We start from the raw sequence: 18,480 nt of genomic DNA on the forward strand, positions 1-18,480 counted from the left end.
GACACTGGTGTGGCTTAGATTGGGTCATACTGTTAGTTCATAGTAGCAATGCACTGTGTTACTGAAACAGGCTCAGTGGAAAACAGTTGAAACAAAATCACATTGTAAGCACATACTTCTGCCCAGTGCTTGTGAACACGGTACTTTTTTTGCCCAGCAGGTTAGAAAACGTCATTGTTTTGCAAAAGGAGTCCAGATGGTTGATGCTTTGGAAGTCTATCAACAGAGAAAAAATGGAGAGCTGGTTGTGCACTCTGAAAGAAGTGTGAAAACCACTACTTCTGCTCCCAGAACAGTAAGTAATATAGTAAAATCTTCCACATCAGGATTGTTAGTTCACGAGCAATTTAAAAAAATATTTTACTGTAAAAAGATGATGCGTGTATGCAGCTTGTTTATACAGTTTCAGAAAACACAGTGCCTCTGGCTGCATTACAACCTAATGGAAATGTTCCTGAGTATGGAAGTTGCTTTGAAGTACTATAATGTCACTGTCAGCAGCGAGAACTGCAGTGGCTTTTACTCCTGATGACAATTAGCTTCTATTTTAATCAGTGTATGTTTTAACTTCAAGAGTGGTTTTCCTTTATACTACGCCTTTGTAAACACAAAAGAAGCCAAAAGCTTTGCTATTAGCTTGAGACACTGGGAACTAAACTTTTCTTGTCAAAACTGCATCTGTGTTCTAGGGCATTTAATGGGAAGTAATTTTTATTAGTTTTGGAAAGCTCTGGAGATATTTGGAGTAGAATTTGAAATGCTTTGTGCCACTGAGCCTCAATTGGTCGTTTGAAACACAAAGGCCAGCAGAGTGTGCTGTTGATTTTCAAATTAGAGAGACCTTTCTTTCATCTTTGTTGGATTTGCTTTGGTACTTTAATGTGGGTGTCTGAAAAACTTGATTTGCAACTTCTCGAAACTTCATGCAGTGAAGAAAACGGCAAAGCTTTAGTATAGATCAACTAATTGTTAAATAATAAAATAGTGAATCGTAGTCTGATTTTTCTAAGAAAACTCTTCTGTTTTGTAAGAGTAGTTGAGCTGTATGTGAGTGTTTTGATGTGCTATCCTTGGGTTCCAAGTGTAAACACTATACTGTTTACCAGTTTACTGTTTACCTTTAGAAAGATGTAACCTAAGAAGGAATAAAAGTGTTTATTTCTGTTAAAATTTCTTTTTAAGAATGAAAGAATAAGATATTATTTTCCTGTGATTACCTTTTACTTCAGCAAATTGAGATCTTGTCTGGTATCAAGGAGTTGCAGAAAGGTTGGTCGTATTTATTGTTGGTAGTTCTGTGGCTTAACTACATGAAGTTTAAGACATGGGGAGCATCACAGCATAGGCTGTTAGGTATAAAAATGCTTTTCTAGCGTAGCTTATGAAATAAAGTCAGCTGAGGTTATGCTCAACGCTCTTATCATAATGGGACTCTATATTTAGGATGATACAATAACACAATAAAAATGTTTTCTTAACCAGTGAGATAACCTTGCCTTTATATAACTTGTGTTTTACTGTAGTCAATCCTGTGCTTAAAGCAAATTTAATTTCTTGTCAGGTCCTTTTTATAGCCCAACAGAGAGGGAATGGGCTGGTTGTTGTAAGAGCACGAGAGGTGCTGCCCAGCGTTGCTGCATCAGAGCAAGACCCATAGATGAGTGGGTGAGAATCTGCTGTCCTGTCTGCTCGGAGCTGCTTTCAGCCCAGAGCCTGGGGATCTGTTTCTGTCCCTCTGCTGTTAATTCTTGCAAGAGAGGGCAGTTCTAATGTGAGTTTAGCTGAGAAATTATACCCTCCTGGTACTCTCTTGATTACTTCTGTCAAAGCATACGGTCTGAGAAACTGGGGCAGCTGGGTTAAGGAATCCCCATTTATACAAGTTTAAAAAAAGTAAACAGTAAATGGAGAGTAGTGTAACAAACACTTGGGGTATCAAAAAACAACTGTGAAAAGAATCTGTCTTAATGTGCTAGCCCATTGCAGTTTAACATATTGCTTACAACCTTCACAATGGAGTTTGAGTGACTTCTGTTACACATTCCAGGAGACTGGCAGCCTGTTACAATCAGGGTCTGGACTCCAGAATAGGCTAATTTACCACGATGGGATGAAGAAAGTTGTGGATTTGTATTACACGCTCTCACCTGACACCGTATCTGATCCTTTTCCCGCTGATTGACATTTTGAATGAGCTCTTTGAAGCAAGTTCCAGCTTAATTAAAACGTTTGCTTGGTTAGCAGTGATCTGTGAAAGCCTATGATAAATATTGAACCGGGTTCACCTGCTGGTGACTGGAAGAGGATAAACAGCTGCTTTGTGTACTTTAATCAAGAGGCTGCAGCAGCAGCAGAATACGGTGCTTTTTGAGGGCTCATAAAGGAATAGTTGAAAAGCTCTGGTAATGTCACTGCCGATATCTCACTAGATTTGCTTGTGTGATATTTCACACAAGAGGTATTCACTGCTGTATCATTTAGGTGGCTTTGTAACCGGGAAATGTAGATGAAGATATGAAGAACTCTTATCTCTTTGTGTTTCAAAGATCATAGCCTCAGTGTTTGTTTAGCTCTGGTTTACAGGTAGGACAGGTTGGTGGACTTGATTATTCTTCTTTAAATCAGACTTCCACATTTTTGCCGTATAAATATTGATGTGATAGGCTGTTTTATCTACCCTCTGACAGGAGTAAAAACAAGCTGGATTAGCCTAAGGTCCATATAGTCCGGTGTCTGATCTCTAACAGCATCTGTTACTGGATGCTTCTGATTAAACACTGCAGAAAGTAGAGAAGTATCTTTTTTTTTCCCTCTCCCAAATGATAATCTCTATCCCAGATTGAAACAGCTGAAACCAGACTCATTCTGAAGCTAGAGTGTATTACAAAATAGTTTTTCATTATCTTAATTATTTCTACTCAGCCTCCTCTGATTCCTTAATAAACTCCATACTGAAGTTACCACTTTGCTTGTGCTGTAGTAATGGGAGATTAAGAGCACATTAGATTTTACTGTGTGATCTTGAGAGTAAATTCTTTTTATAGAAATATATATTATTAGAGTAGTTTGGTTTTTCATTAAAAAAGCCTGTCTCCATCCTCCTGACACTCACCTTTCATGTATCTGTAAACATCAATGAGGTCACCCCTCAGTCTCCTCTTCTCCACCTCCAGAGCCCCAGCTCCCTCAGCCTTTCCTCACACGGGAGATGCTCCACTCCCTTCAGCATCTTTGTTGCCCTACGCTGGACTCTCTCCAGCAGTTCCCTGTCCTTCTGGAACTGAGGGGCCACAACTGGACACAATATTCCAGGTGTGGTCTCACCAGGGCAGAGCAGAGGGTCAGGAGAACCTCTCTGACCTACTGACCACCCCCTTCTAATCCACCCCAGGTACCATTGGCCTTCCTGGCCACAAGGGCCCAGTGCTGGCTCGTGGTCACCCTGCTGTCCCCAGGACCCCCAGGTCCCTTTCCCCTACACTACTCTCTAATAGGTCATTCCCCAACTTATACTGGAACCTGGGGTTGTTCCTGCCCAGATTCAAGACTCTACACTTGCCCTTGTTATATTTCATTCAGTTTTTCCCTGCCCAACTCTCCAGCCTGTCCAGGTCTCTGGATGGCAGCACAGTTCCCTGTTTAACCACGCAGGTCTCCTGCCTCCCTTCCTTGACTTCCCACATGTTGGGATGCTCTGATCTTGTGCTGCTGTGCTGCTGCTGAAATCGAGGGCTGCAATTCTGCTTGCTATCCTGCTCCTGCCACAGGAGATCCTGAACTCCACCATCTCATGGTTGCTGCAACCAAGGCAGCCCTCAACCTTCACCGCTTCAACCAGACCCTCCTTGTTAGTGAGGATGAGGTCCAGCAGGGCACCGTACTCTTTTAATTATTTCCATAAAAAAGATCCATTGTAGAACAGCCTTCTGTTTGTTTATGTGTATATTTATTTGAACTGCACTTTTGCAAAATAGCTGCCTGATTGGTCCTAATATTTTTCTATTACTTTTATGAGGCTTAGCATTAGCAGTGAAGTCTTACTGGTATGGCATCATCTTGCAATTTTGGGTGTTCTTTTAATCTCTGAAAATATGATTTGACTTAAAATTCAAAGATAAAAATGTTTTTAACGGCCCTACACAATAACCGCTTTAGTTATATTAATTGTTAGCATGGTAATGTGGTTGTCATTATTTCAAATAGCGAAATAAACTATGGACGGTGGAAATATCAAGGTACAATTTGCATTGCAGTTTTCTGTGTGAGTACAAACCCAGCATTGCCACATATGTAACATATACCATATGTCAGCTGTTTCCTGCTTCACCGTTGACAAGAGCCCCATTCATAACTCTTCTTTTTATCCTTTTGGTGAATAAGTAATGATTCAATAGAGAAGGCAGGATATTTGGAACGGGCTATTTAATGTGGCAGCACACCGTAATGAAATCTGCTGGTACTGGCAACTTGAGAGGGGAATGTAACAATTCCAGCATGGGTGTAACTTCATCTGCTTGGAGGGCCTGTTTATTTGGCACATCAGTGAACCTTTTATCCCCGTGAGTGACAGCTCCAGCAGGGTTATGTTCGTGGCCGTTCCAGCACGTATTGTAATATTTAATGGCGGACAAGGCTGAGTAGGACTGAGGGTAACACGAACTTGCTTTTCCCCAGGGCGGAGGCTGCAAGACAGCCTGATCCCCAGAATCGTGGTGTAACACAGGGCATGACTTAGCGTTTGTTTATCATGGATAATCTTACTGATGACAATTAAAACGGGAGGGAGGAGTATTTGAGTGGGCAACTACATGTTGTTACTTGCACTGTCACCTTAAAACCAAATGCAAACTCTCTTACACTAGAAGAATTCATTATTTTTTATGGGAGGTGTGTGTGCACATGGTTACTCATGAGTTATTGTGTTTTCTGTGTGTGTTTTCACGCTAATTATTACAACTTCACGACAGTTGTTCCTGTATTTTACATTATGAAATATGTTGCTTCTCTAGAAGAAAAAAAATGGCTTTTAAAAATATTTTACAGGATTAGGTTCTGTTTAGAATTATTCCTTAGTTTGTCTTGTATTTTCGTGGTTACTAGGTAGCCCATGATACAATGGCATGGCAAATATTTTTCTAATGGAGAGTATATGATGGAATCTGTTTTATATGCAATCGGATTTCTTTCAACTGTCCAGATTCCTTCTGCTTGCTCTAAGGAAAAATTTACTTAATTTAATTTGAGAGTCTGATCTCAAGGTTTCTTCGTTTAAGGTGCTGGACGCTTCTTGGTCTTTAGCAGGAGTGTCCTTATGCTGAAGCTTAAATGTGAGATGTTTATTTGCATAACTCACATGTGTAAATACTCCACTGGGATAATGATTCTTTCCATGATTGAGTTATAAAGTTGTATCTGCTGATTGTTGGAAGTTTAAGATTTTCAGGCATGAGGACATGGCGTGTATGCTTTTACATTTTTAACCTTTTTGTAGTTTCATAGGCCAGCCTGGTGATTTAGCAGACTGTCTCGAGCTATCCTGGAGGGCTTTTTCTAAATAGACCATAAGCAGATTTAGCACGTTCATCTTACCATGGGATTTTGTTAATTTTTTTTTTTTTGTTTTGGATTGCAGTCTTCTGGGCCTTGCACTGAATGTTCCTGTTCTTCTGGAAAAGAAACTGATAAAGATACCAGTGACGCAAAGAAGAAAGAAAATGGAGATCAGTCGTTCATTCCTAAAATATATTTTGGAACGCGCACACACAAGCAAATATCCCAGATTACTAGAGAGTTGAAGAGAACAGCGTATTCCAGTGTCCCCATGACAATTCTTTCTAGCCGGGATTACACCTGTATTCACCCGGTGGTATCTAATAGCGGTAGTAACAGGAATGAAATGTGTGTAGAATTGCTGGAAGGAAAACATGTGAGTAATTTTGTTCCAGAAAAGGAGCATTTATTTAAACATATTGAAGTGGAGGGTAGTTGAGCAGTTGCAATGATTAACATTTTTGATTTCTTTATACTATGTTGGTTAAATGCCTCTGGAAATTTGGTTTAAATTAAATATTAATTGTTAGAAAATGTATCAATGTATTAACTCTGAAAAAATATATGATGATAGAAATACTATTATATTTATGAATGCTTGGTTAATGTTCTTACTAAGACTTAAATTGTCTTTGGTTGTATTTTTGGGAGAAGGAAGAAGTGTCCTTTATCCATGTACCTTTTAGGAACATGGATTTGCCCGTTTTCTTTCTGACATGATGTGGTTTTCATGATTGTCTGACATAAAAAGTAGCTGTTAGAAATGCTCCCAGGAAATGAAGTCAAATGCATGTAACAACTTGGACAATTTAAGCTTGCTTGTCTTTCATTATTTTTTGTAACCACCAACTATCTGCGTGCATTTGCTTTTAGGGCAAGTCCTGTCTTTACTATCACGGTGTTCATAAAGTCAGCGAGCACCATGGCCTGCAGTCTGCACACAACATGTCCCAGGCCTGGGACATTGAAGATCTCGTGCGCCTGGGAAAGAAGCTTCGTGCTTGTCCGTATTTTGCAGCCAGAGAACTCATGGTGGGCGCAGATATTGTGTTTTGTCCTTATAATTATCTCCTGGACCCGCAGATACGGGAGAGTGTAAGTACGTTTGTGAGAAAATTACAATGACTGAAGTTAAGGGAGAGGTAGAAACATGATGTTCAGTGGCTACAGTCCACTGAAATCCAATTTATATCCAAAATATTACCTACAGAATACCTCCTGGGTTAAATAATTGTTTATTCTCTCTTCTTGAACCCTGTCCCCCACCCCCAAAATGAGTATTTCTGTAATCCAGGTAACACTTCTGCTGGTCTCATACTCTGGCAGATCAGCCACGTGTGTCTTTTCAGTCAGTGGAAATGAAACCTTTGCAAACGTCACAGTTGTTTGGTTTATGGAGAGCATAGAACATTCAGATTATATTCATTCAGGCTGAGACACGACTTCTTCCCCCCCCACTTCCAAACCTGCTGGTTGTTTTCTAGGTTATAGAAATTGAATCAAAAAGCTGCTGCTTACACTGTGATGCAAACTACAGCATCCCGTTAGTTACTTTTTCTTGTTACCGTCTTTCACTTTATTTTACTGGGATAATAATTTTCTTTTTTAGATGGATATTAACCTGAAAGGCCACGTAGTCATTTTGGACGAAGCCCATAATATTGAGGACTCTGCTCGAGAGTCAGTGAGCTACGGAGTTACAGAAAATCAGCTGAAAGCTGCTCAAGAGGAGCTCGATTTCATGGTCAATAACAACATCAGGCAGATGGACCATGGGCCCCTCCGGGCTGTGTGCTGCTCTTTGACAAAGTAAGGCGACCCTTTATAATTCCATTTATCAACTCATATTTTTTTAAATTACATCGAGATTCCTTTTGCTGATGCAATTTTTTGGTTACTACGTTGCATCAGATAAAATGCAACAGCCATCTACTTCAAACTGTGCAGTCACTGGTTCTTTCTTCAGTTGAGGGATCCAGAGGGGTTTCTTTTTTAAGGAAGCTAATTCTCCTACTTTGGATACTTCAAATGTTAAATTTTAGTAAAATATGAGAGCAGCATGGCTAGAGGTTTGATTGCCTCAAGCTTTTTAACCTTATCAGAAAAACTAAGGTCAATCGTCTTGGCAAATCTACCAACAGCAGAAAAGCAGTTGTTGGAAAGCACAAGACTGGGTGTAAATAGCCAGTAATCGGTAAAATGCCGTTGCATAGTGACATGGCTTTGCCAAACGCATGGGTAATTAGAAAAATCTAATTTCAGTTATAAAGATCCCGGGCCCTCATTCCAGAAAGCACTTAAGCATGGGCCTAGTGCCACAGAGGTGCTAAAATGACCCTTTGGAGGAATTTGAAGAGATCTCAGTAGAAGGGTCCTGGCGAGCTTTCCTCATGAGGTGCAGATTTAGCGCGACAGAGTTCTGTGTTCGATGGAGGAGGATGTATCAACAATGGGATTTTTCTGATTGGGAGGGAAGGAGCAAATATACTTTCTCGAATTGAAGGCATGTTTGTAACATTCGTTAAGTCTTCCTGAAAATGCTGCATGCACCAATTTTCTCTTCAAAAGTCATAGATACCTTTCTGGGAATCAGGCTGATTTTATTTATGCTTACTCAGAATCACAGAATGTCAAGGATTGGAAGGGACCTCAAAAGATCATCCAGTCCAATCCCCCTGCCGCAGCAGGAACACCCAGATGAGGTTACACAAACAGGACAGGAAATCTGGCACTGAAACAGTCCCTAAGCCTTGTTGCTCTAGTTTCTGGTGATGAGCTGGTTTTACAGGTAAATTTTTTGAGCGGTTGCGGGAATGACAGCTGTCGTTCTGATGCCGGCAGCCGGGTGATGGAACAGACAGCTCCGGCATTTCCCGAGCGGGGCAGCCCGCCCGCTTTGCCAGGCGCAGGGAAGGGCTTGTAACTCTGCAGGGACGATGGAGGACGCGTTCTGTTAGAGAAAATTTTCGCACTGCCACAAATGAGATGATCTGCATGTTTAGGTCGTGCTTTCAGAAAGTCCTACCACATTTTGCATTATACGTATGACCTATTAGAGAGCAGTGTAGGGGAAAGGGACCTGGGGCTCCTGGGGACAGCAGGGTACCATGAGCCAGCACTGGGCCCTTGTGGCCGGGAAGGCCAATGGTACCTGGGGTGGATTAGAAGGTCAGAGAGGTTCTCCTGCCCCTCTACTCTGCCCTGGTGAGGCCACACCTGGAATATTGTGTCCAGTTGTGGCCCCTCAGTTCCAGAAGGACAGGGAACTGCTGGAGAGAGTCCAGCGCAGGGCAACAAAGATGCTGAAGGGAGTGGAGCATCTCCCGTGTGAGGAAAGGCTGAGGGGGCTGGGGCTCTGGAGCTGGAGAAGAGGAGACTGAGGGGTGACCTCATTCATGTTTACAGATACCTAAAGGGTGAGTGTCAGGAGGATGGAGCCAGGCTCTTCTCGGTGACAACCAATGAATGATAGGACAAGGGGTAATGGGTTCAAACTGGAACACAGGAGGTTCCACTTAAATTTGAGAAGAAACTTCTTCTCAGTGAGGGTGACAGACACTGGACCAGGCTGCCCAAGAGGGTTGTGGAGTCTCCTTCTCTGCAGATATTCAAACCCACCTGGACACCTTCCTGTGTAACCTCATCTGGGCGTTCCTCCTCCGGCGGGGGAATTGCACTGGATGATGTTTTGAGGTCCTTTCCAATCCCTGACATTCTGCGATTCAGCAGAAATATTTCTTAAATAAACCTGACATGTTATGTCAGAGAAAGAGATTCTATTTTAATCCTTTTTCTTTATTGTGAAGGTACTATATGATGATAAAATATAGATGTATAGGGACAAGTTTTCCTTTCACTTCAATGAGCTGCATCAGGAGCTGTTCTGGAAACGTTGGTTCAACAGTGAAAAACTGGCAGAAGGAAGAGCAGAATCTTCCTACTTGGATGTAGTAACATTTCTCATCATCATAGAAGTCTGGTGTAGTTTCTGAGGTCTGTTTTATTTTGTACCTGCAAAGCATCTCTAAATCTCCAAAGTTAATGGAGGAATTATTTCTGATTTCTCTCTTTTACAGCTGGTTACGGGAGAGCTCTAGTCAGCTGGTAGAAAGAGGGTATGAAACCTCCTGTAAGGTTTGGAGTGGAAAAGAAATGCTTCCTATTTTATACCAAATGGGAATCACTGGTATTACTTTTCCCATTTTACAGGTAATGTTGTATGCTATTTAAATGAGTAGCGGAGCGCTTAATATTTGTGTTAAAACATCTTAAAATGTACATAAGATAAATGCTAACAGATCTTTTAATTTACTACAATACTGAAAAGCTGTCTGAAAATGATACCTGATGAAAACCAGCAGTAATCCACTTGGGCTACTGGAATTTGTGGAGAATCGAGGTTTTGAAGGGTCTAACTCATCGTGTACCATTATTTAAATTGAACAATTGAGTCACTGATAGTTTTGTCTGTTCTATTGTCTGCATTTTTATTGACTGTTGAAATGTATTTACACTATTTTCAAGCTTATCTCTCTACGTAAGCCAAATATGTTAAAAGTGTTACTTTTCCTTTCCAATTCTGACTTCAGTTTGGCTTGGTAGGTGTATCAGGCGAACTTTTCAAACTGTACTGGTGGTTTTGTATTAGCTTTGGTTTTGAGAAGATACTTAGAGTGTTGTTTCTGTGCAATTTGTTTGCCTCTTGCAGAAACATCTTGCTACTGTTCTGGAAAAAGAAGAAAAAATATCAGTGCTTGGTAGAGAGGAACTTATTGAGATACCAGTTGTGAGCCCTGCCACTCAGATTGTGCTGAAAGGGTTATTCATGGTGCTTTTATTTCTTTTTAAAGATAATAGCAGGTCAGTGCAAATATATAGCCTGAGCTATGTGGTGGGTTTTAATTCAGCTGCTTTGCCAAACTGCCTCTTTCATTTGTGCGACACCTCGGTTGTGGTGTCTGGCTTCTGAGCAAAACTAACATTTCCACAAGCTTTGGAAAATCTATTTATGTGGGAAGAATTTAAATACTAACTTTTTTTAATTCGTTCCCAAAGGAGTTCAAATATTGAAGAAGTTTATTTGAAGGTTAGGTGTACAGTTTCTTGCCAAGTTAAATATGCCTGGGTTTTGTTTTTCTACATAGCACTTACCATTTGTCTGTCTTGCTATCTTGACTACTAATGCCAGCAGTTACTAAAAATTTCAGATTCAAACCTTGTTTTTAAAGATTGATTATTGTAAAGTTTCGCTGTTTTTTTTTTTCCTGGAAGTATAAAATTATTTTTTAAATACTTAAATTGTAAAGGCATTGCAGCAACACTGTCTTTACCTTGTATGATCTTAACACTTAGAGTCTGATTGCTTAATTGTAGTGTTTATTGATATTTCTATGTCCCTATATAGGTATGCAGATGACTACAGAGTTGCTCTACAGCAAACCTATGCCTGGATGAATGAAAGCCAGCCTGATGTTTCAGAGACAAGCGCCTTGGTTACAAGGCCCAGGCATAAACGGAGTTTGCGGCAGAAAACTATGGTCCATGTGCTTAATTTTTGGTGCTTGAATCCTGCTGTGGTAAGTTGAGTGTCGAATAGGAGACCTGAAGTCACTTGAGTGATAACAAGTGCATAAAAGATCTTACAGTGATTGTATTGGTTGTCTGAGTTTCTTCTTTTCTTTCTCCAATGCAGGCATTTTCAGACTTAAGTGATGTTAGGACAATTGTTCTGACATCTGGGACGCTCTCTCCAATGGATTCGTTTTCTTCGGAACTTGGTGTGAAGTTTTCTATTCAGTTGGAGGCAAATCACATTATTCGGAACTCACAGGTGAACTTTCGCAGCGTTGTTGCCTCTCCGGAGGTGTCGTGCTTACCATTGTAAAAGAAAGAACGACTTGTAAATAAAAACCATTACAAACCCATTCCATAAGTAAAGAGAAATGTACAGAATGGACTATTGCTTGGATTGATGTGATTGTACAGTAATTTTTCAAATGAAAAAAGGGGCAGTTTTTAGACACGTGCTCCCCCGGAAAAGTCACGCTATTTTGGTAATAGCCACCTTCTATCAGTTAGTGCACTTTCTCTCCTGTTTTTAAGTACTGAAAATAATTTGTTTGGAAATATCTCCGTATTTTCTCTCACACGTAAAATTTCACTGTTTGACGTCATTCAATCCAGTTTGTATTGCGTATTTAGAATGGACTTTTTTCCCGTGAAATACACCAGGTTTGGGTTGGCACCGTGGGAGCGGGCCCGAACCAGCGGAAGTTGTGCGCAACGTTCCAGCACACGGAGACCTTTGAGTTCCAGGATGAGGTGGGAGCTCTCCTGCTGTCCGTCTGTCAGACCGTCGGCCAAGGAATTCTCTGCTTTTTGCCATCCTATAAGGTAAGGAAATCTTCATTCGTATTTGTCCTTTAAAACCGTGCACACTCTGCTTCAAAATGGACTATACAATCTGTTGCGCTTACATCAACATATATAAATGCTTACAAAATACATGTAATAACACATTGTGCTGGACCACTCTCCGTCATCTTTGCCAGGTCTTGGGAAGCGGCTGCCAAGGGAGGTTGTGGAGTCTCCTACTCCTAATGAAATAAACTTCATGTGTAGAACTCAGCAGCAAGAATGCCTTTGCATGTTCTTTGTGTTCTGTTTGAACGCACTATTCATACAGTTAATTTCTTCTTTCTTTTGTTTCTCGTTCCATTTCACTGCCCTAGACATTCTAGTATGTTTTTCCCAGTCAGGTGGGAATTACCCACTGGCATTGGCTGAAAGGAATCAAATTTCTCAATTTCAAACTATGTAATATCTAATTTCATTGTCAACAGATATCTAATTATGGTTAATCTGTACCTCACAGTAGTTCTGCTTTCTGCTCTATTAGCTCTTATTGTTATTTATGGTCAGCTCTGAGGAACAGGAATATAAACCTACAATATAATTCTGTAATTCATGCCCATTTTTCTTGTGATGCTTGCAAGGGCGTGGCTTTTTCATTTTAAACCATCATTTATGATTTTAAAAACTCCTCTCAACAAAACAAAAACCTCTCAAAAAACAAAACAAATCCTACCAAATTAACAAAAAACCCAGTAAATAGAAATCAAAGCTTCAGAGCATTTGGCTGATCTCTAAGGTTCCTTAACAGAAAATACTTGAAAAAATGAAATAAACTGGATTTGTTCTTTTTTACGAGACATTCATGTTAGTTTTATTATTTAACAGAAAAGGCTGCAAAGTCAGAGGGTTTTGTCTTCACTGGGTGTGTGTAAAGAATCACAGTCGTCAGTGCAATTACTGACAGTAACCATTAGGTGACCACATTAGACCGGGTAATACACGGTCACTGAAAAAGCAGATCACTGCCTACAGATTTATATAACCAAGCTCACAAAACTCTGCGCTTATATGCAAAGTTAACAATCTGGAAATAAATCTTGCATCCAATTTATTTAAGAATTGAAATGGGAGCATATTTCAATTTCCACTGTCATGGTTATCCTTTTGCTAAAGTGTATAATGTTGAACAGTACGTGATGGTCGATCTTACATATGCAGACCTGACAAACATTTATGTTTTTATGAGAATAGTAATGTGAATTGAAAGTATAGAGAGACTTTGTAATGACATTTAATAAAGCAGGAGGTTGCTGGGCAGCTCTGGGCCCCTTCCCCCTCGCTGCCCTTCTGCTTTGCTGAAAGGTCACTCGGCTCAACATGTCGGGTGGTTTTTTCCTTTGCGGGAACACTTCCACCCTCCCAGTGAAAGTATTGATAAATAGAAATTGCAGACAATTGAAGGGTGATATTTTAAAATCACATTCCCAATATGTTTCTATGGATGCCCTTTTTCATTCGGCTTCTTTTATTCTGGGCTGGGTTGCCTTTATGTCTGAGATTAATATGTTGAAAACACAGAATAATGTAAGCATAAGCATATTAGTAGAGGGAAAACAAGGTCTTTTTCTTTCACCACCATACAGAATATTGTTTACCTGCACATTTGCATTTCAAAACTGATTTTCAGAGATTTTCATGAGGGAATTGCTAGGTCTTTTGAAAAAACTGCAACTCTTAAAGAAATAATTCCAGGCTATCAAGATCTGATTAATATACATGGTCATGTACCTCACTAAATTAACTGTTATGAGTTAAGCAGATTTTTTGAGGCGTCAAGTTGTTTTGCAAATCGCTAATTATTTGCTTGGTAAACAAAGTTAATCTTATTTTTCTGCAAAGCCTATTATTCACTTAGTTCAGGCAGCAAAGTCTATGTTGCTTTCCTTGTTTATATACAAGGAGAGTGCTAGAGACGGAAGTTGCATCACTGCACATTCATTTACTTCAGTTCATCTTGAATTTCATAGACGAGTTTCACTTTAATAGAATACAGGTGTATATTCTTTTTGTTGTAAGAAGAGTAAATGAACATTTTTGGGCCTCATTCTATAAGAATAAGAAGAATCACAGAGTCACAGAATGTCAGGGATTGGAAGGGACCTCAAAACATCACCCAGTGCAATCCCCCCACCGGAGCAGGAACACCCAGCTGAGGTTCCACAGGAAGGTGTCCAGGCGGGTTTGAATGTCTGCAGAGAAGGAGACTCCACAACCTCCCTGGGCAGCCTGGGCCAGTGTCTGTCACCCTCACTGAGAAGAAGTTTCTTCTCAAATTGAAGTGGAACCTCTTGTGTTCCAGTTTGAACCCATTACCCCTTGTCCTATCATTGGTTGTCACCGAGAAAAGCCTGGCTCCATCCTCCTGACACTCGCCCTTTGTAGGAGTGTCAGCCACTCCTCCCAGCTTGGTGTCATCAGCAAACTTGCTGATAGTACACTCTATTCCCTCGTCCAAATCATTGAGGAATATATTGAATATGAATTGAAGGTGTTGCACCTGTCTCAGGAAGCAGAACTTGCAAACTCTGCCTGACACAGGTTGTGATGAAGGATGCTGGGACCTCGGCGCCAGCACCCGCGCAGGCTGTTACCTTTCTCTGTGCCCCTCCATCCCCTGTTTTGTGGTTTGGTTTTTAACCAAAGCAGCTGTAGCAGAAGGAGCTCAGTGCAGTTTTGTGGGAAAATTCTGCCACCTGGTTATCTCTGTGTGATTTGGAACTAATAGATGTGAATACGAAAAAGCAACAGTAGAGAAACTTGCCCTTATCTTAATTGCTTATGTGAATGAACATATTTTCATTGAAGTTGGACTGTTTAAAAACTGCATATAGCAAATATCTCAGGTCAATAAAGCAATGGAGGCAAATACATGGATGAGAAGACAACTATGCATCAGATGCTCATCTCCACATTGGATAGGTGTCTGTTTATGGTATGAACAGCTGTGATGCCCTGTTTCCTGAATGGGATAACTTACAATAACATACAAGTTTTTATTGTCATCATCGGAATTCTGACACATTGACTTTTTAAAAATAAGCTTAATCTTAACAATTACTAAATTGCAAACCTCGCTTATTTTTAGGACTGCTAACGTTGGTGATACTATGCAACAAAAATGCATTTATGTGAAAATCAGTAGCAACTCCAGCAAAAACGCTCTATAAAAGAGAATATCAGAAGGTGAAAAGATTACTCAGAAATCTAAGATGCTTTTAAACAAGATTAAGATAAGGACCATTAGGGTTCATGTCGCCGACCTGTCTGCATTAAGATATATCTTGCCTGGTGCCTGCGTCTTAGATGATTCATTCAATATGTGTCATATCAAAGTCAAGGTATCCAGCAAGGAGAAAAATGCTAATGGTTATAAATTTTAGTGCTAATCCATCATGATGAATTAACTGACCTTTCTTTAGTAGCTTTTTTACAAAATAAGCTTAGGACAATAGTGTTAATGTTGGTGGTTTGGCTTTTTGTGTGTGTGGCGTTTTGGTTTTGTTTTTTCCTAGTAGGCATTGCTGGTTAATTTGTATCTGCTAATTGTATTTCCTTTGTATCTGCTGTCCTTGAAAGAGCTTTAACTTTAGAGGTCAAATAGCAGTTTTACTCTGTAGTTGCACAGTGTTGCTGTGTATTTTGCATTATACTGGATTTAATTGTTTTGTAGAGGGAACTATCTTGGCAAAATGGGGAAAATGTCAAGATAAACAGCAAAGCAGTTACTATTTCTGTTTCGTGAACCCTTTAGAAGTGGCGGAATGATCTAAATCTACCTTTAAAAAACCGTTTGCTATACTCTTTATGAAGTGTCTGTAAAACAGATACTTTTTCCTACTAGTTGAGTTCAGAGTTTAAGTTGGGTCGATCTCATCCCATGTTCCTGTTCTCTTGGCCAAGCACGTTTTCTTCAGTGAGCACAGACAGGACCGGTGTCAGCAGATCCATCTGGACCGGAGCATCTTTGGTGATGGTCGGGGCTCCTGTTCCATGGTCAAGATCAGCCACAGCCACAGTGAAGCTGCAGACAAGTGCTGTTCACCCTTCCATTGACAAACCATCTTGGCAGTATCACACAACTTTAGGCAAGCAGGTCTTAATATTAATTAACTCTCTGAGCAGCGCAGAGCCTGACAATAAATCTGACTTGTGCTGTTTTCAAACAGACTGAGAATCTTCAGGTTCAAATAACTACTCAGTGGTAATTTTGAATAAACAGGAGGGACCTCGGTTTAACCTCTGACTGTTGCACGACGCAGCGAGTCTACACTGGGTATGAGGGCAAGTCCTTGAATATACTGTCTGCTGGCCTGGACATAAATGTGCCACCCCTCTGTATGACAGCCTGAGGGAGGGATACAGTTTCAGTATTAATTCAGAATGTCTGGCTCTTCTTAGTTTAAGACAGACCCCTTTTCTTGCTGAGATTTGTATGAAGTCTATGTCAGAGTGGCAGAAAATGAATTGGTCATAACTCGAAAAAAGAACAGAATATTTTCATTTCTAAAACTTTCCTGAAACACACTTTTGTAAATAAATTACAAGAAACCCCTTTTTTTTTCTGCCATCAATAAGAAAAAACAATGCTGCCTTCAGACAACTTTTACTTATTTAATAAATGACTTCAATAAATTTACAAAAGATGGTAGTCTGTTTAGCCAGGCCTATTAAAAGCATTAAGATTTGAGCACTGGCTGTTAAAATGAGTAAATGGCAATATCACCAAGTTAAACAAATGCCAAAAAACATTTTCCAGAGTACTGGGATTGTAACAATACCATTAATGAGGGCAAAGAGGTTTTAATGCAATTTGCACATTCTAAAGTTTCAAAAAGAGGTTTTGAGTTAGTGCATTATTAATGTTCTGAACATCTGGAACTATGTAAGAGCCACAGACATTGAGCAAGTGCAGGGTTTCCCCACCAGGTCTGATGCTGACTGATTTCCTCCCTAGCAAAAAGCTTGTTTTAAGACGTTTGAGACAGTAAAATGACAATATCCAGATAAGAGATAAACATTCCACTGTGTCTTTTTGGCTTGTAATGTGTATGGAGGAAAAATTGGAAACCATTAGGTTTGTGCAGTTAAAAGGTGAATCTGAAATTAAATAGGAAAATGGTGATTTGCACCGCAGATGGTTGCTCTGTGCTGCAGTCGCACTGGTTGCAGAACCCGTATGTGAGGAATTATCTGGTCGTGTCGAGTGGCTTCTATAAGATTACTTATGTTTACTGCTAGGTGTATTTAGGTATAATATGCAGGCATAAATGCCTTATCAAGAGCAATATTCTCCTTGATATTCCTGTTGACAGCTGTAAGAGTACTGGGAGGAACAGATTTACCCTGCGTGTAAATATTTGCAGGATGTGGGGATCTGTTCACACTGAGAATGTTTTATGGCAGAAGTTTTTCTTTGAAGTTACAAAAACATTGACTTTCTGCAGAATTTTAAGGTTAAATAACGTTATTAACACTGTTCCATCTTTAAAATGCCACAGGAAATAGAATGTTTCAGTGTGTCGTCTACTTTCAGTTGTTGTAACTATAACTAACAGCCAACATCACATTCATTGGGGTGAAAAGAAAGGGGCCTTTAAACAGGCTGGCATATCAGGGGTAAGTTATGAAATAATTGTAAATTAATAATGATGCTCACTTTCTGCAGAGCGTTTGCTTGCTGCTCTCAAGGGAAAGGCGTTCTCTTACTCCAGAAGCCGTATTTGTTTGAGCCGAACAACTGCAGCGGTGCTATTACAGTGTGTAAGGAACCCTAAAAACAAAAAAAGACTTCAGGGAATAGAATTGTCATCCTTGCTATCTCAAATTATGCACAAGTGCCTAACGATAAAAGTAGAGCAAAATGATGGGAGAGTAATTAAACAAACGTGAGAAGCGCTGCGTGTCTCTTGCCGCGGTAACAATGGTGCCACGGCCCCAGGAAGGCGCTGGAGTTGGTTTTGGTGGCTGCGGGTGCTGAGCTTGGGCTGGTGACACTGAATTGACCCTCTGGGTTTTTCTCCTTTGAAAATAAAAGCTTATTGCCAGATTCTTGGTAAAGCCATTTCTGTCTGATGGGTCAAGGAAAATGTTGGGTTGCATCAAAGAGAAAATTTTGTCTTTGGGGGATGATAACTGACAATCTGAATAGTTGTGCAATATTTGTTTTATTTCTTAAATAGTATGACAGAATCTTAGATGACCGATTATGGAGTAATTTTCCTGGTTTTGGGGAAATTAGAGGCAATTCAAACATTAGATATGCTTAAAGACCTTAAAGGTGATGAGCCAGCAGGTTGCTGCTCGACGGGGAGGTTCTTCCCCCTTTGCTTGCGATCGCTCTTGTGCTGCTCTGAATTTTGTGTTGGCTGAGTCAGGTCTCCAGAACAAAGGAAAAGTTTCTAGCACCATATTTATTTTTCCTTTTTCTTCCTGGTGAGTTTCCTTCTGGCCTTGTGAACTGCGTTGGCTCATCGGGGGGTCAGAGAAGTGTCAGAGCTCAAGGGAAGAGCTGGTATT

The 18,480-nt window shown here is 40.2% G+C and overlaps 1 protein-coding gene across 2 annotated transcripts in view; it reads left to right on the forward strand.

The window, feature by feature from the left end:
- BRIP1 (BRCA1 interacting DNA helicase 1) overlaps positions 1-18,480 on the forward strand; it is a 45,842-nt gene that overhangs the window by 4,158 nt on the left and 23,204 nt on the right. For both annotated transcript variants that reach the window (XM_065852772.2, XM_071816896.1), the window contains 9 exons: positions 161-295; positions 5,633-5,926; positions 6,424-6,645; positions 7,160-7,359; positions 9,627-9,759; positions 10,259-10,410; positions 10,955-11,126; positions 11,243-11,380; positions 11,782-11,943. In XM_065852772.2, coding sequence (XP_065708844.1) covers positions 161-295; positions 5,633-5,926; positions 6,424-6,645; positions 7,160-7,359; positions 9,627-9,759; positions 10,259-10,410; positions 10,955-11,126; positions 11,243-11,380; positions 11,782-11,943 — 1,608 coding nt within the window. The remainder of the gene's footprint in view (positions 1-160; positions 296-5,632; positions 5,927-6,423; positions 6,646-7,159; positions 7,360-9,626; positions 9,760-10,258; positions 10,411-10,954; positions 11,127-11,242; positions 11,381-11,781; positions 11,944-18,480) is intronic.

This window comes from Patagioenas fasciata, chromosome 19 (genome assembly GCF_037038585.1).
Source record: "Patagioenas fasciata isolate bPatFas1 chromosome 19, bPatFas1.hap1, whole genome shotgun sequence".
Taxonomy (NCBI): domain Eukaryota; kingdom Metazoa; phylum Chordata; class Aves; order Columbiformes; family Columbidae; genus Patagioenas; species Patagioenas fasciata.